General features: G+C 51.8%; 1 protein-coding gene across 8 annotated transcripts; it reads right to left on the bottom strand.

The window, feature by feature from the left end:
- Window positions 1-393: 393 nt before the first annotated feature.
- On the bottom strand, window positions 394-27,367 carry MLPH (melanophilin). Of its 8 annotated transcripts, XM_038182256.2 has the most exons (24): window positions 27,338-27,367; window positions 26,586-26,704; window positions 22,786-22,917; window positions 22,559-22,660; window positions 22,116-22,190; window positions 21,901-22,005; window positions 20,345-20,409; window positions 19,785-19,829; window positions 18,855-18,979; window positions 16,737-16,958; window positions 16,484-16,620; window positions 15,295-15,333; window positions 14,620-14,714; window positions 13,882-14,010; window positions 12,555-12,753; window positions 11,516-11,679; window positions 7,339-7,422; window positions 5,619-5,810; window positions 3,575-3,769; window positions 2,374-2,529; window positions 2,183-2,269; window positions 1,916-1,973; window positions 1,141-1,238; window positions 394-1,026 (listed from the first exon to the last, which is right to left on the bottom strand). In XM_038182256.2, the coding sequence occupies exons 9-24, from the start codon at window positions 18,962-18,964 to the stop codon at window positions 1,000-1,002; spliced, it is 1,992 nt and encodes a 663-aa protein (XP_038038184.1). In that variant the 5' UTR covers window positions 18,965-18,979; window positions 19,785-19,829; window positions 20,345-20,409; window positions 21,901-22,005; window positions 22,116-22,190; window positions 22,559-22,660; window positions 22,786-22,917; window positions 26,586-26,704; window positions 27,338-27,367; the 3' UTR covers window positions 394-999. The 8 variants fall into 8 exon arrangements, with proteins under 8 accessions (XP_038038184.1, XP_038038185.1, XP_071897331.1 ...); XM_038182257.2 differs by lacking the exons at window positions 26,586-26,704; window positions 27,338-27,367 and having other exon boundaries at window positions 19,785-19,881; XM_072041230.1 differs by lacking the exons at window positions 19,785-19,829; window positions 26,586-26,704; window positions 27,338-27,367.
- Window positions 27,368-27,590: the final 223 nt, after the last annotated feature.

The raw sequence follows: 27,590 nt of genomic DNA, 5'->3' as shown, positions 1-27,590 counted from the left end.
ACGTGACGTTATTCTGCATGGGAGGACGTTTTCCCCTCCGTCACCCTGCCCTCGTTTAGGGGGGGAGGCTCTGCACCCCCCTCCCACATGCTGCTTTTGGGAAATCAGACAATGAAACCAGCAGGCTCATCCCCGGCACTTAAAACTGCTTGAAATGGGTTAAATCTATTTAATCCTTGTGCTGCGCTCAGCGAGGGCTGATCCCCCCCTCCTGCCCGTGCAGGGGGATGGTTGGGCGCTGAACATGCATCTGCCCCCTGTGGAAAAAATGGGACCAGGACACAGGGACTTTTTGTCCCGTTTGCTTGTCCATATTACCTCAAACCACGAGTTCCCAGTTTACTATCCCCGTTCTTTCCCCCACCCCACTGTGGGGAAGTGAGCAATCACAGGTTCTGGACACAAAATTGGCTTTATTGGATGACTTAGTGTACGTACATATAACATCTACATGGGCAGACAGGGCAGGAAAACAGCGAGTAACAGGATAACTACAGCCTGAACAAGCAATTGATACCATCCCAAGCCTCCTTGGGCCACTTGCAGCCCTTGGCTTGGCTCAATCTTTTGAACTTCAGGCCACCAGGATTTTTATTTGAAAAAAAGGAAACTGGCTTTGATCCACCTGGAACGGGAAAGTTTCCAGGCTCCAGCCTTACAAGACTGCCCCGGGGTGACTGCAGGACTGATTTCTGGACTGCTAGGAGTCTCTACGGCTGCTGAAGCCAAGCCTATGAGTTACGTGCTTGGGAATTCACGGTGAAGGTGAAGGGCATTGACCAGCAGGTGCTGAACCCCGCGGATGTGTGCCCCCACACGAGGACCCGGCCACGCTCCTGCACCCTTGCTTCTTTCGGGGTCCTCGCTGGGGTCCTGGCTTCCCCCCGGCCGGGCTTCCAGGGGCAGACGGCAGCGGGAGGAGGAAGGGCAAGCGCTGGGGGAAGGCGGCGAGGCTCTGCGCTGAGGGCTCCTGTCGTCAGCAGGAGGCTGCCCCTCTCCTCAGGGCAGGTGGGTCATCACGGGCTTCTGCAAGGCACCGACAGCACGGCCTCAGCTTGTCCCCTGCCCCATGGGACGAGGCCAGTGTGATCCTCATCCATCCCCAGGGGTCCAAGGGGGGCTGTGTAGCCGGCCACGTACCGCAAAGAGCCGCTCTGCCCTCCTGCTCTTCCCGTTGGGGTTCCTCTGCGTCAGCGAGCCGCGGTACACTGAGTTGCGGTCGAAGGAGTCGTCGGGACCTGTGATGAAAGAAGAGGTGAGGCTGGGAGTAGGGCTCTGTGATCATTTGGGGCACCAGGAAGGGCACCTGGTCATCATCGCCCTTCCTCTGCCACCAGTTTCTGCCTTTATGGGTCTCCTTTATGAGTCTTTGACCTGAAAGGGGATGGAGCAGTCCCATTGCCCAGCCTGGGCAGAGGGGATTATGCTCGCCTGGTGACATTCAGCCTGGTCGAGCATCCCTCTATCTCCTCGTGGGGCTGACGTGTCCCCCGCGCTGCCCTTATCTGCTGCCCTTCTCCACCAGGAGGGCAGCTGGGCAGAGGGGACCTCGCCACCTCCCAGCCTGGGGAACTGAACTTTAAATTGCCTGTATTCATGGGGAAGTGCGATTCCTTCTCTGCATTAAATGATCTTTTCCCCCTTTTCCTCCGTTCATCTTCTATTTGGCGTTATCTGGAAGAAGAACCATCCTTTCTGCCTGTGAGCTCATGGGGCGAGATAAGAGGGAAATAGAAAAGTCATTTCCTAGCGGCCCTCGCTGATAGCAGTCAGGATGAAGCCACCCCCAGCCACCCCAGCTGCTGGGACAGGTCCCAGGTCACTGGAGACCCTTGGTGGCACGGCCACCGGGGTGCCACAGATGAAGCAATTTGGAGGATGGGTGACTGAGCACCCCTGAGGCCACGGCTCTTACTGCTGATATCGAGGGGGCTGTGGAATTTCCTCCTGAAGAACTGCAGTCCGGACATCTCCTGCAAGAGAGGGGTAGATGTCAGTGGTGGGGAAGGGGACAGGGGGACCGAGGCACCCCACAGGCTGCCTTTCCACCACTTCAAAGCAAGTCCTCTCGAGAGGAGAGGTGAATGCCTCACAGAGGCACAGAATACGTGCCTAGGGAAGGTGCTGATGAAGGGATGAGCACAGATCCCTCAGGATTGGGATCATCCTGCCCAGCACTCACCTGCCCGCTCTTCCTTGCCTTTTCCACCGACTTCACGGTCAGCCCTGCCGCGGACAGGGCCGCGATTCGAGTCTCGATGTCCGATATCTTTAAAGAGAGAAAAAATAAATAAGCCAAACCCCCATGGGCAGGGCCTGGAAGACTCCCAGCCGGCTCCGTTTGCTGCCACCAGCTCTCGGGGCTGCCCTCACCTCGCTCTCTGCCTGCTGCACCCGAGCGGCTGCCGAGGCCACTTTGTCCTCCAGCTCCGACAGCTCCGAGTCGGTCGTGCCGCTGTGCTGAGCCCCTTCCTCAAGCTCCACGAGGGTCGACTCGAGCTGGTACGTCTTCCCAGCAGTCAGGTACACCTGAAATGCAAGAAAAAAAAAATAAAAAACACAACATTGCAAGTTAACCTTCCTCCTCTTGAGCCCCAGACACAACAGCTCCTGCCGCTGTTTTATGACCACCTTCCTGCCTCGCAGCACTGACAGCACTGCTCAGTTCTGGCAGGGCTTTTCATCTCATTTCCTCCCTTCCCGAGGTTTTTCAAGAGCAATTACCAACCGGGTGATGCAGCAAAAGGCTCGATGTGGATACAAGAAGGAGCAAAACTCTGTGACCCCCTCGGGTAGCATCAGCATCCTCATGCCATGCGCCCAGAGGGGAGACAGGCACCTACGACCAAGCTGGGAAGGAGACAAATTGATGCTCCAAATCTGGTCCTACTTTTTTAAGGGTGTTTGTGTGGCTGAGTTGCTTGGGTCAGGATTTGGGGGGTTGGCTTTGAGCAGCTTTGCACAGGAACTGCTCTGGGTGTGCAGAAATGATGCCAGACCCAGGAAGGGAAACACACGTGTGTGGAGCGCAGCACATCCAAGATGAGCTATGGGGTGTGGAACAGGGATGTGTGGCCACTACGGGAAGCAACGTGTTGACTTTGCTGTTTAGATAAGAGGTTGAGAGGAGCACAACTATCTCCCCTCATAAAACCATGGCTTTTACTGCCACTTACCTCCTCCTTGGCTACTACAAGGGTGTGAGTCCAAGCAACGCAATTTAGGAGACATTAATTTGTCCCCACGTGCTGACATAAGCTGACCAAGTGGGTTCTGGCCACCATTTTGCTGAACAGCCCCCAAACTTTGATACTGCTAATGCACGTCCAGCTCCTCCAGTTCTATTTTTTCCTCATTTTTTCTCACGGGACGAGAACATGGGTCCCTCACGCTCCTTCCACCTTCCTCCTCGGCATCTCCTCCCCATTTTTCACTGGAGGATCACGGGATCTTCATACATATATGGGGAACACACACGCAACCTCTCCAATCCCTTACTGTGCTGGCTAAGCAAGAAATCCAGGAGGCTCTCTGCATTCCCACCCTGTTCCCAGAAAACTCTCGGGAACCTTACATTTTCTTCCAGCTCACGGTACGCTTCGGCCACCTCCTTCCCACCTTCCAGGCTGGGATGCTGCCCTCCGAGGGGGGCACAGGGCCCGTTGCGCTGGCTGTCTCCATGCACCGACTCACAGACCGCTTTCTCCGTGGCGTTTATGGCTCTCAGGACTTCAGTCGTGATTTCGCTCAAAGCCTGAGCCGACGACCTCTGCAAAAGCCCAGCACAGCCAAAATGGAGGGCGAGGAGGAAGAAGGAAGGAGTGAAAAAATTAAATTAAAAATTATCATTGTTTTAATGTGCGCTGACGGTGTGCGAAACAGTGTGAGAGAGGGTAAAAGGGGCATTGGGCCTTCGGGAGCTGGGAAAGATGGAGATGAGATAATTAAAGGGCTCGCATTGTTCCTGAAGGGCTCTCCAGCAGAGATGGAAGTGTGGCTAAAAAAGAGCTTTGATCTCAGCTCATGCTTCCTTGGGGACGGCGTGACAAAGGGAATCACCTCGAAACGCGGGTGGGGAGCTGCCATTAGCACAGAGCTGCTGCCGGGCTGGCTCCCCGTGGTACAGGAAGGCTTCAGAGAGGTTCCCAAGGGACCTTTCCCTGTCTGGAAGTGGTGTCATGGAGCTGTTGGCCAGCCAAAGCATCCGGCCACCTGAAGGTTTTAGAGGAGGGGAGGGCAACAGCTCTGCCTTACAGCTTTACTCCTCCGGGGAAACCCGCACCATCCTCTCACCCTTTTTCCTCCCAGGATGGCCAGTTCTGGTGCTGCACTGGAAAAGTGTGAGGTCTAACACAGCTTTACAGGGTCTGAGCATGGATGTCAGTAACAAAAAAAGAAAAGTATTGCATTTCCACGGGGCCAGGACTTGGGGCTTGTGTCCTCTCTTCCCACCCCAAGGAGCGCTGACAGCGGTAATGCTCGTGAGCACTGCCTGCATTAGCCCCGTCGCTCGATCAGTCAGAAAGCACGTGTAAAAATAGAGCGAAGAAACTCATCACCTCTCTCTCGGCTGATAATTCCCTAGAAACCAAGGAGATTGGGGTGATGTGTGCGCTGGAGACAAAGACAAACAGTTTTGTTTACAGCCGCACGTATTTCCAGGCAAGCGGCTCTGCGGAGAACCGGCTCGCTCCGTCCTGCTGCCACTTTTATCATTTTATGGTGCCCTCACCGTGCGGCACCGAGCTTCACGTTTTCCCCTAGGAATGCCTGCTTTCACCGCAGCCTTCCCCTGTTAGAAGGCTTCTTCCCGATTACACAGGAGATTTACACAAAAAAAGACTCAGTATTAAGCAAAATCCAAACCTGGCTCTCGACTGAGAGGGTGCTGATGCTAATTAAGGCTCGCGCCCACCACTGATAAATGCACTCTGAGTTCTGGTCTGATAACTGCAGATCAAGTTTCTTTCGGATCATCACTTTGTTTTCTAACAGGAGACACCCTCATAAATACCTCTAACAAGCAACAGGAAAGTGTAAGGAAGGTTGCTGTTAAAAAAAAATCTATGCTGCCGCAGCCTTTAACCCAAACTGCTCCATCTACACGCCACTGCAGTCATTTTGAACTCAATGTCCCACACAGGTATTTCATGGTTTTGCTCTAACTGTTACCGTGATGCAAAAAAAAAGCTGAATTTTTGTTTCCCTTGGCAGATTTGCTTTTGCTTGGGCTGTTGTAACTCAGCTGGGTCTCTGCTTCGGAGCTGAGCTGAGCGACTTCTGTATTGCCTGGCTGACCCCACTGAGATAAGCGTGCTGGTATCCTCCCTGCTGCCTTTTGGGCAAAAAGTAGCAGAATTTAGGGCAGATCCAGAGAATCTGGGCTTCAATATAAGAGGCACCAATTGGTCTCTCCTCCTGTTGCTGGCAGCAGGAGGCGATGGGAGGTAGCACAGTGCTCTAAGTGCAGGTGACACTGACTCAGTAGAGCGGAATTGGGACCCCAAATTTTGATTTGGGAGGTGTGGGATGAAACAAGAGGCACGTTGGCATAGAGCAAGGGAGGAAGGAACCGGAGGTGGAGCCCAGAACAGCACAGGGAGGAGGGCATGGATCACCTTTCGAGCCTCACTGGCCATGTCATCGCTGGAGAAGATCATCTCTGGTTTCTTCACTCGCGTCTTTTCTTCACGCTCCTCTTCTTCAGAGGAAACTTCTTTGTCGCTGATGTGGCTGGCTAGCTCCTGCAGCTTCCTCTTCAGCTCCTCCTCCTCGGCGTCAGGATCGAGCTGGGGCTCTGGGGCCGGAGACTGAAAGGAGAGCAGGGAAGGGACAGAAGGGAGCTGTGTAAGTGCAAGGGTCTGCCGTGGGGACAAGGGGGTGCATCTGGCTCCAGACACTCTCACCAAAAAAACAGCTGGGTGTCCAGCACCAAAGGGGATCAGGAGCACCCCATGCCCACATCCCTCAGGCCTGTCCACCACCTCCTTCACAGGGCACAGGTGGAGGGGAGCAAAACAGCAAGTTTAGGCCATCCTCCTCAAAATAAATTCCATCTGAGGCCCATGGGGAGCATTTCACAACAACCCAGAGATCCACCAGGCTGAGAGAAGCAGCTGTGTGAACCACCATCCCCCCGGGGAGCCTGGTTGTACTGCATCATTGCCCCTAGGTGCTCTGGTTTGCGATGAGAAACCAGGCAGCACGTTTTCCCATAGGACAGAGGGCGTATTTCCACGCGGCCCTGTTATTACACACGATTCATTTTACCCGCAGAAGAAACCCATTAAACTCGCAGCGGTTGGAAGGGATCTCTGGAAGTTACTGAACTCGCTGTCCCTCGAGTGAAGACGGGAATACAATTACCTGCATCGTACCTGATGGCTTTTGTCTAAGCTGTTCTTAACAGCCTCGAATAATGGCATCTGCAGCAGGCAACCTTTCTCCCAGGCAACCTATTCCAGGGCCCTGCTATCCTTTCTGCTAGAAAGCTTCCCTTAATAGTTAACCCAAAGCTGTCCTGCGGCAGCTTACACCCATTACCTCTACCCTGATCTGCCACACACGTGGAAACAAAGCTTTACTTCTCCCTGAAGCACCTTTCTGCCTGCTTGGATACTTCTGTCCCGCTCACCCCTATCTTTTCTTTCCTGGGTTAAACCACTTGGCATTTAAAGGATCCCATATATAATTTTTTCTAGTCCTCAGACCATTCTAGGTGTTCTGGTTAGGTGATCAAACCCATGTTTTGGAGGTTTTGCTGATGGCTGCAGCTCTGCCAACCTGGTGACACCTGCAAACATGCACACCTCCTGCTCTGCTGGCTGGATTTTCTGACAGAAACACTGAACAGCTGTCCCCATTCAGAATTTGAGAGAGAATTAGATATTGTATTGTTTTTTAGATGCCTGGGGGACTTCTCTGTAATTATCACTACTGAGCCATCTGTGGCCAGCGCACCTCATCCTAACGGGTTCACATGAAGGAAAAGAGAAGCACGCAGTCTAAAGTTAGAAACCCAAAATCAATGTTAAGTGGCCTCTGTTTTCACAGATTCTACATCGTTGCCCAACTTTAACTTAATTTAGCTGCTTTCTTCTGAGACTGATGGCACAGTAAGACAAGGGCAGCCCAGAGGAGATACAGAAATCCTTCTTGCCTCTGCTCTCTTACTCTAAATATTCTTGAAATTAGCATTTAATAGAGAACCAAAGCAAAATCCAGTTGTTTTCCTCGCGCAGAAGGGGCAGGGAAGGCAGAAGCTTGCACGGGGACCAGCTGATAGGAGGGGAAGGGACGGGCACCATCCACATTTTCTCTCCAGCTTTGCCCTGTTACCTCGGCAGAGTGCACCAGGATTTTTTCCTCCAAGCGGTTCAGCATGCGTTCGATTGCGGACATGCGCTTGTTGAGCTCATGAATCTAGAGGAAAGGAGAGAGAAAAGGAGTAGAGGACAGAGCCACCACCACTGCTAGGGTGGTGGGAACACAGCCCAGGGCACATGCAACCAGCGGAACAAACAGAGCAAGGCACCACCACCACAGGCTCCCCAAAGAAGTCACAGCAGGAGAGGAGGGTTGGAGAAGGGTTTACTCCATAAACCACTAAATAAATATAATAAACTATAATAAACCCTCACCACCAGCCTCAGAGTGTCCCTTGATGTCTAGAGGCATCGGGACGTGACACAGCAAACTCTCTTCCCATCATTTTTGTACTGCCTCAAATTCAACTCAACGTCAGTTTTCACTCCCTGCTATGACATTTTTCATGCAGCTACTACCCCACTGCCCCCTGCTGAATACAGCACTGGGAGAGGAAGAGGGAGGGAGGAAGGAATTTCCAATGAAAAAAATCCAGATAGAAAATGTAAAACTGAAAGTTTTCCCAAAACACTTTGAAATTTTCTCGCTACTCAATGCTTTGATTTATCAAGACTCTTGCCCCTCTTGTCTCCCTTCCTTCCTCTTCCAGCTGAAAAAGTGACCAGGAGAGGAGTCAGACAAAATTCTGGAAATCAAAGAGAAATTGCTTTCTATACTCAAGAGCCATGACAAATTTTTGTGGCTAAATCACTGCAAACATAAAAGGAAGCTTTTTTTTTTTTCTTCTTCCTTTAGAAATGCAAGTTTTTCTTTCTTCCAAAACAAGTCTTCCTCCTTTGATCAAAACAAATAAAATACAAATGATGAAAAATATTGCCCATTTTACATAGATAAAACACCACCTTCCACGTTACTCGTGCTCTGAGTGGCTGCCTCCCATTCAAAAGGGAGCGAGCAGTAAATGCAATAAGTAAATGCCGCAACAAAGGGATGTGAGGGCTTTGCTTTGTTTTTATAACATTTCCATCCTCTCACTGAGTTTTTGTGCTTGCTGGTGTTTGATTAATTAGATCCTCACAACAGCTTGGAGAGATTGCATCTGCTTAAGTGAAGATGAACATAAAAACCTGACACTGGGGAGAGCAGAGCACGGTAATTACCGTCCTGGATTGAATGCATCCTCAAGCAGCATTAAGCCTCCAGGCAGGAAGCAATCCAATCCAGCTGTAAGTGGTTTCTTGGTACTGTTGGGCCTGACTCTTGTGCCACTCCGGTGACAATGAGAGGTCTGCGATGGACCATAAAGCTCAGAAGAGGAGACCAACGTGAACCGAGCACCTGGTGCTACCTGCGCTATCCGTACCGCAGCTCAGAGAGGTCAGAGCATAATGCAGGGTTTGCTGTTGACGAAGGCAGGAGCTGAAGAGCTTTTTTTTCACACTTCCTCACAGGCCAGGCTGGTTCCTACGCCTGGTGCTCACTGTGCAACACAAGGTGTGCTCAAAGGCTGCCGAACACCAGTCTCTGTTGAAAAGCTTAAATGAACAAACTGAAATAAATCACAGCCCATAAGCAAGACATCAGCTAGGGCAAATGGCATTTTCTATAGGGACTGAAGACAGGTTATTTTAGCAGAGGTGCTGTCTCCAGCCTCTCAGCTAACCAGGACACATCTGTGAGAGACCCAAGACACCTAACAGAAGCTTTAGGTAAAAATGAAGGAGTCAGATTGTAGGAATCAGAGGAAAAGCAGCCTAAGACTGACATCACAGCTTTGGAAATCCAGAATTAAGGTCCCTTTAAGTGCACCAGAATGGCTTTTGGGGAGAGACCCAAACAGTAAAAGAGTTGGTTTTCCTTGTGGTTTGGTCCTGCTCAGGACCAAGACCTAGGCCTCTGCTGAAACCGAACATTTTTGTGTGTGAATGAGTTTTTCCCAGCTCAGGGCTTCTTTTCAAGTTTCATCAGATTTAAGAATTATGTTTTTCATTTTGGATTTTATTTCAACACCTGCAGCTCCTGGAGTTGTAGGGCTAGTGACCAGTCTCTGGTTTTGTTACCAGAAAATTTAAGTTTCTTCTGTTAGGCACTGAAAAGCATGCTCCTGCCAGAGTTAAAGCAAAAGAGATCTTCAGATCAAACACAGTTTTGATGAACTTGCACCCAAAGCAGTTTTAGAGAAGAGGGTTTTCATCTGTGGTGTGGAAGTGACACAGGGTAAAGAGATGTGCTCTTCATCTCTCAAAACCTTCAAAAGACAACAAGGAAAACATTGCCTGTGAAGCAACAGGCTATGGGATGTGATACCAGGTTAACTCGTGTTCATAAAGATGCTTCTGGACCCTACAGGGCACAGTCCAACATCTTGAAGTACCAGCTGGAGCTGTCTAGCACTGAAACCTGCATCTCCCTGCCTGCTGTGGAATTGCAAACTAGCTCAGAGTTTTGAAAGATGTTCTCTCTTCTTTGGGCTTGTACCTGGCCTCTCCTGGGCCAACAGTGACAGCAACACGTGCGTTGTTCCGAAGTTAATGGGCCAGCATGGAGCCTGGTTTCTTCCTGCTGGGCTGGGGGAAGGCTCTGCGGGATGCGGTTGCTAGCTGTAAATGCATCAGCGGCATAAAGGGCAGGAAGGATGAAGAGCTATTTAAGCTAATGAATGGTGTTGGCATAAGAACAAATGGGGCTGAATTAGGAATTAGAAGATGTCTCATAACCATTAGGGTGACGAGGTGCCACAGCAGCCTTCATACTGGTGTGATGGAGCAAAACAGAGCACACCGGACCGCGCTTAAGCAAGAGCTTGCGGAGGCGATGAAGGAAGTCATCTGAGGCACTGGTAGGAATTTGGCCCCATTTCCCCACTGCAAAGCACTGTGCACATTTCATGCCTAACGTACCGTGGTCTCATTAAGGACACCCAGTCCAAGGTTTTTCCATTTACTGGGGATTGAAAAACGAAGCACATTCACTAATTTGAACATATGCTGATAGAAAGAGAAGGAAAGGAAAGGTTTCTCCCTGCTTAGGCACATGAAGCATGGTGATGAGGGATGGCTGTGGTTACAGATGCATTGCCAAAAACACGGTCCAGGATGGCAGAATCACCCCTGTAAGCAGAAACCAGCAGATTTCTTCCCCATATATCTGTGTAGTCAAGCAGCACCGTGCATTTTGCTGCTGAAGAGGGCTGAGGGAGGCTTTACCATTCTCACCACCGACCTTTCTCAAAGGCGGCGTCAAGGACTGCAGGTCCTTATTTACAATTAAAACACAAGCTCGCAGCCCTTTCGATACCCTTCTCTAGACTGTTCCCCTGCTCTCATTCAGGGGAGGGACATGGCAGGTCGGCCTGACCCAGTCCTGCCGGCGCTGGAACACTCCACACCACGAAAGAAAAGGATCTCGAGGCTGATTACATCTCCAAGCCTTGACCTGATCATAAAGCCCCGGCACATTTAATTGAAGAAAGGGGACACACAAAACTATAGGTAGCTTGCAGTTTAACGGGGACAGACTGGAGAATTGACAGCACTGAAGGCAGGCTTGTTACTGCAACAACAGCGCGTACAAAGGGAAACGCCAGCACTTGGCTTTCTCCCAGCCATGGCTGCAGGAGAGGAAGGTTGGAAGGAGGCCTTGCGAAAGGTCCAGGGTGCTCCTGTGTAATGCTAACGGGGCAGAGAAACCACTCTTCTCCCTCGCCATGAGGGAAGGATAAGCCCTAAATGCAGCTCCATGCCCCGGGGCCTGCTCCCATGTCATGGCCACCTCTGCAGGTCCCCACAGCGCTGGGGGCAGAGCGGGGCCTTGGGCCTTCATCTTGCTGGTGCCCCCCGGCTGTGACAAGGGGACAAGCCAGCCCCTAGGTCATCCCACATCCCACCGCCGTGCTTGGCAAAGTGTAATGGCCACACTCCCTTCTCCCCTGGATCCTGCAGAAAGAAGGATCCGGAGCATGCAGGGAGCTACAATCCCTTTTGGGCCAGCACCTGGCAGGCGCCGGTGCCAAACTGCACCTCTGCGGAAGGGGACAATGGTTTTGTGCAAATGTATTGTGTGTTTCGTGGTTATTTGTGGGTCTGCTTCACCTCTGAGCCACACCTGGCAGATAACAAGGGTGGTTTGTGGCAACACAGCCTTGGCCACAGCCGTGGTCCCGCAAGGGGCTCTGCAGCCCGCTCAATACCTGGTTTCCAGAGTGGCTGATGTTCTCCTGGGACGAGGCTCTGCTCCGGCGTTTCACGTGGTGGGGCAGGTAGGCAGGGACCTTCTGGGCTCCGTTCACATCTTCGTCAGAAGTGTCCATGTCTGCAGAGTATGGGGACCGGGGCTGCTCACCCCAGGGGCTGCCTTTTGGAGAGAGAAGGCTTCAGTACAAAGATCCCAGAGGTTCATACGAACTCCTGGACATCAGTCCCATCCCTAAGACAAACAAATAACCAGTCCCTTCTCCAGGTTACTCTTTCTGCCCTTTGTCAGAGCTGCAAGCAGAGCTGCTGAGGTGGAGCTGGGAACAAGGAGCATCATCCTCACCCTCTCGCACCCCAAACAGCTGTGCCCTAAACCAAAAACTGACAGTGACTTCTTGATTTTGTGGCAGTCCAGGTTTGGACACTGCACTTCATGCATTCAGGTGCTGGGAAATTACTTATCTCAGGGGTACCAGCCTAGGAGGGAGCATTTAAAAGAGCAGACCCAACACCTTTTAAAGGAGGATTTCAAATGAGACAAGAACAATTGCAGGAAAGGGAATTAATAAGCCTGAGGGCCCTGCTGATTTAACAGCCCGGAGGGGCTCAGAGTGGGAATTTAAATGGTACAGATTAAGGTTTATCCAGTGTTTCCCAGTGCTCTGGAAGCCAAACACTGGAAAATACAGCCAGGCAGTTTGAGACCCACAGCTGCCTATGCAAAAGATGGCATTCAGTCCTCCTGGCTCTGCTGTCACAGCAGGAGACAGCAGTAATAAAAGGCAAATTCTGTGCCCTCATTTGCTAGGGTATTTATAAACCACAGACCCCACAGCCTGCCTGTGCAGCCAGTGACCAGGATTTTGTTGGGGACAAGACCAGCCCGTTGCAGCCAAATAACTTCAGATGATTCTTTTGTGCAAATATATATATATATATATATATATATATATATATATATATATATATATATATATCACTCTTGCAGCTACCTTTCCCCAGAAGGAGAGGAGGAGTCCAGCCCCACACACCTACCAGGTTTTGTGTTTCTTTCCAGGCTCCTTCTCCGCGAATTGATGGTGAGATGAACCTCTGTGCTGAAGAGCTGCTCTGGAGGGCTTGGGTGCTGTTCCTGTTCTTGCAAGATGTGGTGGAAGACTGCTGCCAGTCCTGCTTCCTCCATCCTGTGCTCCTGGGGGGCATCTTCAGCCGAGCTGGGGAAGCCTGGGAAGGACTGAGAGGCAAGGATTGATGCTGGGCTGCTGCCAGTGGGGGCTCCTCTCCCTTCCCGAGCAGTTCCTGGCTTTGTCCTTCAATACATGCATGGGCTGACCTTTTCTAATGCCAGTTTTTAACAACCTCTTAAAGGCCTTTTAAAGGCCTCTTAACCTTGCTGCTCAACTCTGAGCAATACTTAGGATCACTGCCAGGGGGCAGTGTTAATTTTTATGAGAAATGGGTATAGAGTCGCTGCAGCTAGGCAGAAAAAAACTTGGTCCCTGAGATCCACTCTTTTAAAACACCATGGCCTTTTTCTTACTAAAATAATAACGAGCTTCTGCTCCACATATCTGAAAATGATAAATTGGATTCGGATCATCTTGGCAGAGGTCAGCCTTCCCTAGATGTTAAATCCTGCAGCACAAGGGCAGGCTTAGATAACGAAAGAATGGATCTACTTCCTTGCCCCAAACTCGTATCAATTTACGTGGAATTGTGTGGATTGGCTTTTTGTTTGCCTGTTTGTTTTACAGCCTTTGTGACGTGTCTCAGAATATCCTAGATCTAGCTAGGAGCGGAGTTTAAATTATCACAGCCCGGGGTCAGGCAGCTGGGTGCTAGCACAGCAGGCGTGGGGCCCTGATAACACGGCTGCCTCCGGGCTGCACCGGGCTCCTTTCTGCGCCCCCCTTTTGGGGCTGACACTCAAACGCTACATCCCCAGTGCCACCACGTGGGAAAAACAGCCCCAGACTAGACGGTATGATGGGAGACCAGGCTGTTTTCTTTTTTTTCCCTGTCCCTTGACTAGTGAATGTTCAGTTTCCAAAAGCTAGCTGGAAATTAGAGTGTCCCATAGCCCTACAACAACACGAGGAAACAGCTGCCTGCAGAGATCAGCCAAGGGATCTGAAGGGGGAGATGCAGAAAGTCTCTTGGTATCTCATCTGACTGACCATCCCACTCCACTCAGCTGTCCTAACGTGGCAATGGGATGGGAGAGGATACAGCAGGGCTCTGGGGAATCAGCACTGCCGCCTCTCAGCACTGCCACGCAGCTGCAAAGCTGGCCGAGGAGGTGGCAGAGGTGACGAGGAGGAGGAGGAGAGGCAGAAGAGCAACCCCACCACCCCACCAGTACCTGAAAGCCATCCGGGCTGATCGGTGCTGGAGAAAGCTGCACAGACTGGCGGCGAGACTGGGAAGAGTACTCCGAGTCCAGTTCGAAATCAAAGGGATGGACAGACAGCAGGCGCTTTGTCTTGCGCATCTTAGCATGGAAAGTGCGAGAAAGGAGAACTCAGCGTGAACCACAGCTGGTCCCGTTTGCAAGGAGCTGGGTGTACAGGACAGCAGATGCTTATAGTGGAGTCAAGGAAAAGCAGGCTCCTGGCTTCCACAGCTCTGGATCAGGACTGTGGCCATCAACAGGCAGAGAGAGACTCTCTCCTGGTTTATAAAGGCTCAGCGGGCAAGCTGAGCTATTTGACCCCTCAGAGAGGTCCAGGAGCTGCTCTCGGGTCCTGCAGCATCCCCCTGACTTCAGCCAAGGATGCTGTGGGTGAGATCTCCCCGTGTCTGTGAGGTCTTTGGGTGTCTTGGGGCAGGAGCAGCTTGGACAAGCCCCTGAGACTTCAGAAGGGTAGATGAAAAATGAAGTACTGAGGGTGTGAAGTGCAGCATGTAACCGTAGGCTGGAATGGTGTGCGTGTAACAGGAGGTATGTAACATTAACAGCATTTCAAGGAAAGGTTTCGTACATACTGCAAGGACAGATACACTCCCCAGCAGGAACAGAAAGCCACCACCACCTCTGGCAGGCCAGCAGCAGTCGAGGGCACAGAGTGAGGCAGAAGGGGTGGCAGAAGGAGAGGCTTACCCTGCTGTAACACTCTGCTTCGGCCCCACGAAGGGCATCGTCTTCATCATCACTGTCATCCCCGATGCTGCCGCCGGCACGGAGCTGGCATTCACCTGGAGGGAGGACAGGGGCACGCTGTGCAGGGGAGCTCAGCACCCGTCACCCGGGGCAGGTGAGTCCCCACCACATCGCACCTTGCTTCTCCTCTGGGATGAAGCAGTCCACACCAGAAACACCTCCCTCTGTTAATTTGGTTTTGGCACGCTATGCCAGAGTGCGGGCATTGCACGAGTAAAAGGGGAGGGGACACAGGATGGGAAGGGACTGGGATTTCTCTCATCCTATCAAAAGGCAAAATTGACCAACCCTTTCCTCCTAACAAACACAACTTCTACCCACAAACTCAGTGTGTTCACCACAAACACAGCCAGCTTTAAGCATACAACGTAGACGCACTGAGATCGCTATGAACGCTGGCAAGCTTTGAGTCTGGCTGTAACCAAAAATCCCAGTTGTGCCAGAACCCACCCTTGGGAGCCCTGGGTGCACTGCAGGCAGGAGCTGAGCAGTGGCGAGACATCCTCCTTGTCCCAGCAGCTCTGCAGCTCACAGCCAGGGGCTGGGAAAAGGAGGAGACAGCAGCAGCCTCTCCCGAACTGCAAGCTGCACGCTGCAGTTCTCTTTTCAACTTACTGTTTATGTCTGGCAGGCTGTAAACTCTGTCATGAAGACCTAAATGAGAAGAAAACATAAAAAAATAATGAAAAATAAATACATTTTCTCCAGGTCGGTTGCACAGAACAAGGCTCAGAGCTGCAGTTCGCTGGAGTTCTCAGTCTCTAACCACCACAAGGCACAGCCATCAAAAGACTCTTTAGAGGTAACAAAACACGTACTCGGAGACAGAACTTGTAAAAAAGAATCAAAAAGCTCGTTGCCACCACTTCCCCAGTCCTAATGAAACACATCATAGGCTGGGAATGCAGCAGGAGGGGTAGCCACAGCAAACAATTCATCCTTCTCGCACCGTGCTGTACTTCTGCAAGCAGCATCCTGCGAGGATGTTCTTGCTTCCTCAAGGGTCAAGCCTTGTTAATGAAGCAATGATAAAAAAAAAAATAAAAATTGTCTGCCTTTGTGAAAAAGAAGGCAGAATCTCAATTTAAAGAAGTCTAAAGCATTGCTATCCTCAGACAGGGGCTGGTTTTCCCTAGGATTGGCCTTGCTTTGTGGTCTGATGAATTCTCACACTGTGTAAGTTGTTTCTCAGCCCTTTAATTTCATGTTTGCTGTCTCTATCCTCCATGCTCTTTGATAGCTCTGCCATGAGTGGTCTGGACAGAAGAACAATTGAAGAAGAACAAGCCTGAATCAGCTCATATTGATGGTATTTGTGCAGAGTTTTCTGGGGCTTCTCAAGGTGGGAATAAAATCCACATTGACTTTTCAAGGCCGGAGATGGGTTAAAAGCCTGAAATTCACTGCCACCTGCTGACACGCATGATGCTGGGTAACCACAGCCATCACTTCCCCTCTCCTGCGAGGACACATTTTACTCCTTGCCCTCAGCAGACTCCCAGCAGGAAGGCGTTTTGCCTAAAAATCCCGAGGGCCTGGCGTGGCCGTGGCGGGTTCCGTGCCTGCTGGCCGTGCACGCCAGACAGACGTGGCTTCACCTCGCCGCCGACACAGGGCTCAAAACCCATCACATCTCCCACGGAGCAAACCCGGGGGCTGTTTGCGGGCAGCCAGCTCGTCTGATAAGCAAATTCCTTGCCCGAGGAATGCAAGGCAAGGTGAGGGAATTAATCTTTGCTGGAGACAGAGCTCAAGGCTTCCTACCCTGAGGTTTCGGGGGTATCATCCCGGTGCTCGCCCTCACCTAGAAATGCCGAGTTGTCCCGCTGCCCTGGCTGCAGCCTGCCGTAGAGGGACTGCAGCACCTTGGCACTTCCAAACCTCTTGAACCGGGACCTCACGTGCTCGTAGTACCACTCCAGGGACCCGATCTTCACAATCCTGCTCCAAGAGAGGACAGAGGGTGAGCCAGCGTCCCATCGCCACAGGGCTGGGAGAACAGCAGCACCCCAATTCCCTCACCACCCCATGACCCCAGACAGATTTTTTCCCCCTACCTGGAGAGGCGGCAGGGGTCGCAGACCCAGCCCTGCTCCTTCTTGTTGTAGCGGCTGCAGCTCTTGCAGGTGTAGAAGTGGCAGTCCAGGCACTGCCGCTTGCTGTTCAGCAGGAACTTGAAGGGCTGCAGGCAGTGGACGCAGTGGGTTTCGTTGAGGTGGGACTGGTTTGTCAGGAACGCCCTCTTGCTGCTTTCCTGGTCGATCTTGCACTTCAGCTCCCTGCAGAAAGACCCCAAACGGGAGGGACAGGCGTTAGGTGGTGGGCAGTAATATAACATAATCTCACCAAGCTCTGCCACCTCTCACGTGGCAAACTCCGTAACCCTCGATCATTTCAGGGAATGATTTTCCAAGGGGGCACCCCGAGCCCCACAGCTTGTGGAAAACAGCTGGAGGGCAAATCTAATTAATGACAAATCGGGGGTTAAATAAGCTGAGCCAAAGCAAAGCAGCCGGGCTCTGGATTCAGAGCAGGTTACAATCTGAGATTAGGAAGAATTAAGAGAGGTGTTGATCCAGTCCCTCGGTGCTAAATTCAGCACAGATTTATATCAAATACAGGGTGCCTGTGCAGTGAGGTTCTGGCCACAGCTGGCAGAGATGCTCGTGATGCTCCCGTGAAAGCCCAGCTAATGGGAACAATTTTGGGAGCACGTCCTCTCTGCCACCAGACCTGGCTATCAGGGCTGGTCCCCATGCAGGAGGGACCCTCAGCAACAGCCAGCAGGGCCAGCCAAAACACACATTTCCACCCACCTGCCCAGAGCAGGGGCCGAAGGCTCTGCCTGAAGGCTCTCTGTTTGTTCTCTGCACCAGCCCAAATATGTTTGCCTTTGGGGCTACGGTTGCGAGACGCTGTTTGACTTGTAGGGAAGGTCCTACGAGGCTTGTTTTCCGCCTAGGCAGGGTTGGAAGCTGCCTTTTCCAGAGCAGAAATCAGCCTGGGCCACACACCTCGAGCAAGCAGCAGGCTTCACGGGGTTTCTGCTGTACCTGGCTGGCTCCACCACCACTAAACTTTCCTCCAGGGCTTTGCCGTGGAAAAACGAAGGCAAAACATAAGGCAAAAGCTCTGCCAGGTCATCGCCAGGTGCCACTCATGTCCCTCCAGCCCCCCCAGATCCTTGCACTGGGATTAGGGATCAGCTCTTTATTTTTTTTCTTTTTCCCCATGGAGATTTTTAAAGCCAGCTTGCTGCCAGCACACCATTCACTGTTATGCTGGGGCAGCTCCAGCTTACATTAAGCCAGGCTCTGGAACACGTAAAATCAGTATAAAGACCCAATTGGGCGTCTACTTTTTGATATTCAGATGCTTACCCTCCTAGCAGCGTTGCTAGCAACACGGTGCTAACGTTGAGCAGTACATTTCTATGGGGATACCAAAAACAAAGCCCCAAACAGAAAACCCATGATGCTGCAGACCGTGCCAGCCCTACAAACCAGCTTCTAGACGCACAGCTCAAGAAAACAGGCATTTTTAACCCTTTTTCCTTGCATTTTGTTTTATACAGGCATGCTCCCTTCCTTGTCCATCTCCACGGAGGGGCAGAGCTGCAGGAGCCGAGGACACCCACTGCCATGCCGTGTTTTGCCATCCCCCCCGGCAGGTGAACCAGTTTTCCTACCAGCTATCACCCAATCTCCCAGCTAATTGCACCAGCAAGCCAGCGAGGCTCCCATGCCCTCCCGCAGCTCATGAAAAGGGGAATATTTCAGACCTACTTGCTTCTTCTGTGGCTGAGATCGAGGCTGATTTCTTCCAGGGCGAGCATCCTAGGGGAAATCCCTAGCAAAGGATGACTCTCATCCCCTCACCCTCCCCTTGTGATCTGGGGGAGAAATCATCTCTGTCAAATGCCCTGTTTGTAAGGGTATGAACATAGATCTATTTGCTCGTTCGGTGGCTTTCAATTCTTTTCCCAACCTGTGGCTCCCTAAAACTTGCCCAGAGTGGCACACACAACATATTTAAGCCTACCGATGACAGGTTCAGTTATTTCTCGGAGATCCTATAGGACCCCATGGGCTCCCAGGACCCACTAAATTGCTGACCACCGATCTCCCCCACTAAATACTGAGACATCTGCCAGACCCCGTGGTGTGGATACTCACTCCAGCCGTTCCTCCTCTTTCTTCCGCAGGTCGAAGTCCCTCCGAACCACCTCCCAGACGTGCCTGGCCTCCTCATCGGTCAGCTTGGAGAGATCCAGCTTCCTCCCCATCTCTCGCCGGCGAGTCTGAGAAACAAAAACAGCCACGTCACAGAGCTTAAAACGCCTCCCCAGGGGGAAAAAAGGCAGGAAAGCCGCGGGGCTTGGCACGGGGCTGAGCATCCCCTGGTGTGCCAGCTCGCCCGGAGCGACCGGCTCCGGCACGCCGGGTCCTGCCAGCCTGCCCCAGCACCGCCTCAGCGCCCCCGAGCCTCTGCTCCTTGCTGTATTTCAACCCTTAAACCCACCGTCCTGCACCTACAGCCTTGTGTGGGGATCAAAAAGCACCTTGGGGTGCTGTCACCAGCATGACCATGCCAGAAAAAGGCCTCCTGTGTTCATCAGCTGCTCTCCCAGCGGCCAGGAGAAGCTGAGCCTCACTCATAACAAACAGTTTAATTAGGGCACGGTGCTCCCCTCATTTACAGTTATCAAGAAAAGATGGTTTGACAGGATTAAAAAAAAAAAAAGGCTAAGTACCTCATATATGCAAAGGAATATATTTAAATTGCAATAATCCAATTAGCAAAGCTGGTCTTGTTATCATACTTGTTCCCTCTCTGGGTAAAACATTGTGTTTTAGCACAACGATCTTGAACATTAAAAGAAACCCTTTCCTTATCTCCATCGGAGCAATGCTAGGCACACTTTTTTTCCCTTGACAGGTATCTTATCAAAAAGCAAGCCAGCAGGAGCAAAGGGGAGAAACATTCAGCCGGGTGGGAGCAGGGAAGGATTTTTGCAAGGAGTTTTCTACCCCAACAACTTTCCCGAAACAAAGATTAGGCTAAACTCTACGAACAGAGCCAGAAGAGGATTTCTGAGTCCCTACCTGGAGGAATTTGGTGCAGAAAAAGCAGTTGTTAGAGACGCTGAGCTGCAGAGGAGGAACACAGGAGCCTCGCTGATGTCCAGCGCAGACGTGCTCCCTCAAAAGCAATTAGGTTTTTGGCAGGGGCAGAGCCGGGCTGCCCTTACATAAGTGTATTTGAAAGCCCCACTGAATCCGAACAGCAAAGCAGGTCAATAAACGCCAATTAACATCACAACAAGACCCTGTTCCAGGGCCTTTTGGTGCAAGCCAGGATCTCAGATTTGGGTTTGCTCCCCTTGGGATGCAAGGACAAGGACGCACCGACGCGTGGCCTGCTATGCAATGAAAATGTAAAAATAAAACAAAACAAAATTTAAAAATACAAGGATACCTAAGTGCCCACACCCCTGAACAGTGCTGGTTTAGTCAGAAAAACATCACGTGGGCAGCTCCTTGGAGGCAGATCCATAGACTGGCATAAATCTTGGGAACCACATTGTTTTAGGCAAACTCTTCCCCCACCCCAACTCAATGTACCATCCAAAATAGGTGTGTTTTTTTTTTTTTTTTTTTTTTACCTTTTTCAAGGCAGTTTGCAGAGTTTTGCAGAGGTTCAGACGCAGGCTTTCGGTGATCAAAGCTTCTGCATGGGAAAGAAAATTAAATCTGCCTGACCGCAGCTGGTTCCCCTATCATCACTTCCTCCAACAACTATTCACGCGGGCTCCCGAATCTTGTGAACTGATGTAAAAAAATAATAAATAAATCTATCCAAACAACGGAACCACACAGAGAGATGCTATCACATGTCATGGGGCCAGACAGCATGATGTGAAGTTCACCAGTGCTTGCAGTGACCACGCATGCATGGGGTGGGAGTTCGGAGCAGGGATGTGAGGCAGGAGGAGGCTTTTTTGTGTGTGTTAAAGCCCTTGGGTTTGGTTGTGCTGGGGACCGGGGTGGCAAAACGGAGAGAGGAGTTTTATGAGCTAAGCCCCTCCTAATAATTAAGGTTTGGGTAAAGGTTGGGCTCAGTTTGTGATTTTTGGTTCTGTCAGATAGTAAAGGGATGGGACTCTGGGGGTAGGAAGGACAGGGAAGGGGTGTACAATGCCTCTGCTATTTCTGTACATGGCCCATGAAGGATAGTTTTTTTTTCTTTTTTTTTTTTTCTATTAATACAACCGTTTAATTACTTTACTGCATGACCACAGCTTGTTTGGATGCTGCCAGAACGACCCCGGCAGCCTCACTTAAAGGAAGTGGCCTTTCAACGTTAATTATCAATTAGAAAGTAACAGTCACGGGATCAGAAAGATGTTTGTGGAGTGTCATTTACAGGGTGGAAAATGGGTTTGGGGTGTTTTTCCCTAATCATGTGAGCATTACAAAGCTGGGTGATGGAGCAGCAGGATGCATGACCTCTCCCTTCTCTTATCTAACCAGATTTTTTCTCCCTTCTCTTATCTAGCCAGGTTTCTCCAATGTGGATCTAACCAGATTTTGAAGGATTATGCTACGAGCCCGTTCTCTACCTGATGTGAGAAGTGTTGCATTGCCTTCAGAGAGAAGCAAGCCCCAAAACATGATCCAATTTCACTGCATTATAGCAGGAGAAAACCAAGTTTTGGGCTCAGCAGGCTGCACCAAGCATGCACAAATCCTGCTCGTGTCTGGGCAACGAGGTGTCAGAGCCTGGCTCTGGGTGAGTTCATCGACAATTTTAATGCTGATCACACATCTTAGGTGTGAAATACTTGGGGAAGGGGCCACAGGAACTTGAACAGGTCATAAAATTTAGGGTGGAGGAGCCTGCTTGCTCCGCAACGCTACGGAGGTGGCCGCAGGCTTTGCCAGTTGCTTTGGGGCCCTGAGCACCTACAGAGATGCAAAGAAGATCCTATTTATCAGGTGGGGACCGCAACTGGATGTTCCTGTTCTGACAATTAGCAGGGGCGCAAACGAACCGCGCTGAGGCAAAGGGCTCTGCAGAGCTGGCAGCCTGGGAAACGCAGGAGGCTGTAATGCAGGAGTTTGGGCACGTCTGGGGAGCTTGCTTCGGGCTGTCTGAAGACACGGGCTGCCATCACCGAGCTTGTTCCTGCTCTGCTGGAGTCCAGAGGGGTCTCCTTACCCCGTTAAAAGGCAGAGAAGCTGACCCCACGCATCTCCTCTGCTGCCACCAGCCTGCTGGGAAGACGACGTGAGGGAAGGGCTGATAGCAGAGGACTCGGTTTTTCTGAAGAAAACCAGAGGCAAGTCCCTGGAGGCTGGCTGAGATCCATTAAAAAAAAAAAAAAAGTGACATCCCCACACCGAATTTGATGTGTTTATACCCAGAAACCTTACCTCGAATACGGGATTTCAGATGCACAGGAACTGTTGGCCTGGAGCTCGCTTGGATCCTGCTTTCAAGGCACCGGACTACAAACAAAAACCCCAAGATTTTGCTTTCACTACTTACGCATCAGAAACCAAAAACAAGCAGACGTGAGCCCGTGAAAGGAGCTATCTAACGCTGAGATCAGATCTTGCCCAGATTCTCTGAGCTGACACCCCAGACGTGGCGCATCTCAGGCTGGCTGCAGCGCGTAACAGCGGGGCAGAGATAATTTGGTGCCTGGCATCCGATCGTGCCACCGAAACAGAGATGCAGGGGGTGATACCCCGCTTCCTCAGGCCTTCGCATGCCATTCTCTGGGCTGTGATGGGTTTTGATGTAATGCTGGGCGATAACAGAGCTTTACACTCAAGCCTTCTGGAATAAGACTGAAAAATAAGATTGCACTTACCAGGGGCTGATCACCAGGAGCAAAGCCCTGCTGCCAGATTCAGCATGTAGGATCCTGGAGAGGGCACCGTTTGGGAGGTCACCCCAACTTTTATCCCATAAGCTGGCAAAATACCCAGGAAATTCCCATAAACAAGCTCGCTTGGCTGCCAGAGCATTTAATAGGGTCGCGGCAGCGCTGGGAACATTTCCACAGCGGGGTTTATAACCCAGCCTCAGGATCCCTACCTGCAGGACGGCTCGGTAGGAGCAAGCAGGAGAAGTGAAAGCACCTCGGGGCCCCGGCGTGGCCTTTCACAGCTCTTTCCCGTGGGGAAAAACAAGCCCTCGTTGTTCCAGAGGGACTGCCTGGCACCCGCCCTGCTCACACGGAAATAGGGGATGAGATAAGGTTTTGTGTGGCCGTCAGACCACATCCCCACGCTGATAAATGAAGCGCTGACCTACCTAGCAAGCCAAATGCAGGTGGGAAAACCTGTGAGGAAGCAGGGCAGCTTGGCTGTGCTGGAATAACCCTCTCTTCGATAAGCTTTCTGAGATGATGCTCTCCCCTAATCCTCTCCTGTGAGGGTTTTGGGTTCCTCGGGGACCTCACAGGCTGCTTTGTGCTGGCCAAGCCCAGCTCTGCCAGCCACAGGTATGTGCTCATACCACAGGGTGTTCTCAGAGCATTGCTCAATCTATTTGAACACTGGATGAAAATAAATAGTTTTTTTTTTTTTTGTTGTTCCCTCCCCATGACCTGCTCTGATGTGGGACAGCGCCGTGGCACTCCCAGACCTGCTGAGATGCATCCTGCTCTCTGCCCTTAACCCCAAGCAAGGGCACAAGGATTTTGGCCAGATTTTGGGGTGTCAGGAGATGGGGCAGAGGTTGGCGTGGAAATGAAGACGCAGAGCCCAGGAGCTGGGCTGGGGACAAGCGGACTGGCAGCACCTTCGGCTACTCCCATGCCCGCAGCTCCATCTCCATCCATCCCAAACCTGCTCCTGAGCCGGGTGGCATCACCTGGTGCTGGTTCCCAGCCCTCGGGCTGCTGTTGTCCCTGTCAGACGTGATCCCAGGGGCAGAGAGGAGGAGAAGGACAGGCTGGAGCTGCAAAGCTCACCGCTGCACAAGCGCTCGCAGCAAGGGCGCGCAAGGGGAGCCTTTGCTGGCCCCGCCGAGGGAGGGCTGCCGGTCGATCCGCTCCCTAATGAGTTTCCATTTGGCCCTCTCTGCCCTCTTTTCCACGTGCTGCTGGCTCCCCGTGCCCTGCCGGCAGGCTCCAGCCAGGGCACAGGAGGGACAAGCAGTGCTGCCCCTAACGCAGGTGGTGCAGGAGGTGACGGAGGCCCCCTGCCCAAAAATCAGCCTCTCCCCAGGCTGGGTTTCGAAGCAAACTCTCCCCGTGACACCCCAGCGGGATGCTGCTGGTGGAGATGGGCTGAGAAGTCATCTGCTTATCAGCAGCCTCTGCTTACACAGCCGACTGGCTCCAGCAGAGCAGCAGCATCAGCTGCTTTTCTCCTCCTCCAGCCATCGAGGCAAGCCAGAGCCACAGGGCTGCTGTGTTTGTGTGGTTTGGGGCTGGTCAGATGATGATTTCCCCCCCACATCCGAGCAGCCAGCCCCTGTTCACCCCAGGAATAAACAGCGAGGAGGAGAGCAGGCTGGCAAGGGAGCGGTGCCAGCAGCACGCCTCCAAGCGACACCCTGGGGCTCTCCAAAGGGAGCTGCCCAACAGAGGCACCCGGCATCCTAAATGCCCCCGAGAGGCTGTGGGGTGTCCCCACATCCCTGCCTGGCTTGCAGAAGCCTTGTGCTGCTCCTCTCCTGGCCAAAAATATCGCTGGAGCAAAGAGAAAGAGCTGGGGGATGCTCCTCCGGAGAGAGGTTTCCTTGTGCCACCGTGCGGAGCCCAGCACAAAATGCAGCTGCAGACACACCGTATTTCCCTCCCATAAACAAGTTTTTCTCAGCTCTCTCGCCAGGTACCACCAACACAGAGGTGCCCTTCCCACCCCGCAAAAGGTCAAACCACAGGAGAGCAACCAGCCCCAATGCTGAGAGTCCCCGTTTGTTTGTCCTGTTGCCTTTGGAAAGCTCTCGCAACCCCCAGGGAGCACTCACCGTTTTCTTCCCTCCTCCCTGTTCCTCCTCTTGGTGGAGAAGGAAAATCCCAGCTGCTGTCCCATGACTGCAGTGAAGCCTGGCCAGGGCTGGCCTCTTAGGGGGGAAAAAAATCAGGTCTCTTTCCCTCTCTTTTTGGTGTTCATGCTAGCTGAACACAGGCCAAACTGGCATTTCTGCGAAGCATTTCAGGTCACATAATGCAAAAATATCCCCTGCTGTTGGGCAGCAAAAAGGATCGAGCTGTTGCTCCCCACACACCTACACCCCCTGCAGCATCCTCCCTTAAATAACACCTCCCACACCCTTATCACAGGATGAATTTGGTTGGGAAAGACCCTTATGGCCCTCGGACCTGGTTGTGATGCCCCAAGCCAGGTGTGGGGGGAAAAGGACCCCATATTCAAGCTCTGTGGTTGCATCTGCCATTACCCCAGCTTGGAGCAGGGGTTTTGTTCCTATGTGCCAGACCTGGAGGGGATTTCTGGGCTGGGGGGAGGTTTTCTTTGAGCCTCCGAGGGGCTCTGGGGGAGCAGCAGTCACTCCTCAACCCCCCAGCAAGAGGCTGCCATGCAGCAGGGACACCTCTTGCAGAGAAGCAACATCCCCAGAGAGGCAGGGAGGCTTTCCAAATCCACTTTTTGCACCTTCACACCCCCAGAAACGGCCTGAATTCACGTCTTTGTGCCCAGCGTTTTCCAGAAGGGGCGTGTGTGTGGGGTGGGGGTGCCTACAATGTGCTCGGTGGCAGCTTTTTTGGGAGCATCACCCGCGGCACACTCACTCTCTCCACGCGCCTCCTCCCTAGGAGGAGTGAGCAGGGAACACGCTGTCCCCAAGGCCAGGGGACAGGGTGCCTGGCCAAGTCATTTATGGGCCACGTAACTCCTCCAGGCTGCTCTGGCACCCCCTGCCTCCTCCATATAGGTCCCGTAAAGACCAGCCCCGTCCCAGCTTGCAGGTGACCGGCTGTTGGGCGTTTTTGGGGACAAGCCCGGCGTCGCTCTGCCGGGGGTGAGCGGTGCCATTTCCCCTCATCCGGCTGTGGGATGAATGAATGAAACGTTTGAGAGAGGACGCGTTAGTCAGGCTGGCAGGGCTGCTGGCTCCATGTTTTATGTGGATTTTTTCCATTTTTTTTTTTTCCATGAGCGGCTGGGGAGGGTGGTAAACAGCAACAGTAACCAGGCAAAGCTGTCCCCACCTCTTCCTGCGTGGGGACAGGTTGAGCTCACACCCAGGGATGTCCCCAGTCCCTGTCCTTTTGGGACACCCAAAGGGAGACCCACGTTTGTAGTTGGGGAGACCTGCACCACTGCAGATGCTGTGAGCATCCAGGAGATATTTCCAGATGCAGCAAGGATCTTACTGACCACCCAGACTTTTGTGGCTCCCCAAAACCAAGCTATGAGGTGGCAAGACCCTGCTAAACCAGCCTGGCTTCCTCAGCAAAAATGTTACCAAACTTCAGCAAAACAACAATCTTTTCCCCAAATAAATGCTTTCCAAATGCCATTGGAAAGCCCTCTGCCTCCCACTGTATCCACTCAGCATCTCCCAAATCCTGCCTCATCAGACATTATTCCTGCAATAGGGAACCTCAACAAGAACACCCCCAGGACGGGGGTACCCACACAAAGCTTTGCATTTTCAGTGATCTCCTCTCCCTCTTTACATCTCAAGAGGCACTGCCTGGAAGTCAATATGTGAGAAAACAGGAGCAGCCACGGTGATGGCTGGCAAGGTCTGCTTTGGCCAAGACACATCACAAACCCATTTCCAGCCTTACATCTCCTAACTGGAGAAATACCTCATCTAATTTCTTTCCTAGAAGCCGAGTGCTGTGGCTCACGTTGTATTTTACTGACCTACAAGCTGCACACTGTGTTAGAAGGGAAATTATTCCTGTTACTTACATATTTCATAGCAGTTTGTTCCTTCCCATGGCAGGCACTGCAGAGCCCTTCCAGCAGCCCTTTCTGCAGGCTGCAGCTGGTCAGCCTCCAAAGTTTTTTCACTTGAGTTATGAGCTCTCCTGCATCCATGCAAACATGGATTAAGGATGTATACATTCATACAGCCCTGCCATGGGCTTGCTTTTATTGCTTCTCTGGGGCTTATCCCATCTTTATGCTTAGTTAGCAGTATTGGCCTCAGCTGGAGGCGTTGCAACAAGACAGGCACCCTTTTAAAAATGCCTGGCTTATCGGAGGCAAAGCATTTTCTAGCATACCCAAAAGCTTTAAGGAGCTCTGGTTTGGAAGGGGAAGAATAAAAATAAAAAATATAAAAGAAAGAAAGAGGGAAAAAAAGAAACAGCACATTTCAGTAGCTCCCATGTGTTCCTGCCAGGTGAAACTTTTATTTCACCTTTGGCTTTAAGCTACATAAGAAAATGGTTAAGAGGAAGCCACTAAACCATTTTTCAAACAGCCCTACACTATTTGTCCTTCCAGAAGGACTTCCCCTCTGGTCCTATGGAGGGATCTGACATTTTTGCTCCCACCCTTAAGGTTTTTCCTAATTACAGAAGTCAAGCCCCAGACACCCCAGCCCCCACGAGACTTCAGCAGGCATGCCCACCACCACTCTTTACCCTCCACATAAGCTTAAGAGGCAAATCCCACTGCCTTACAGATAAGGAGCTGAGACAAAACAGATCCATTACCCAACATCACACAGCAGGCCCAGCCAGAGCCCGTCCAAGGGACAGCAGCTCCCCCAGCATCACCCCCAGCAGCCCTGGGGACGCACTGATATACCTCCACAGCCCTGGTGCCAATTAGGAGGTGTGCCCCTGATTGCAATCAAGGCCCATTTGCACCTGGATGCTGGTTGGGAATGACAGAGCTGGGTGTCCCATTTTGTGCTTTAATTCCCACTCCAAATAACCCTGCTCGCTTTCTCCCACCCTCTCTGCC

Source organism: Anas platyrhynchos, chromosome 7, assembly GCF_047663525.1.
Source record: "Anas platyrhynchos isolate ZD024472 breed Pekin duck chromosome 7, IASCAAS_PekinDuck_T2T, whole genome shotgun sequence".
NCBI classification, from domain to species: domain Eukaryota; kingdom Metazoa; phylum Chordata; class Aves; order Anseriformes; family Anatidae; genus Anas; species Anas platyrhynchos.
The sequence above is the reverse complement of the archived record's forward strand: the minus strand, read 5'-3'. Positions and strand labels throughout refer to the sequence as shown.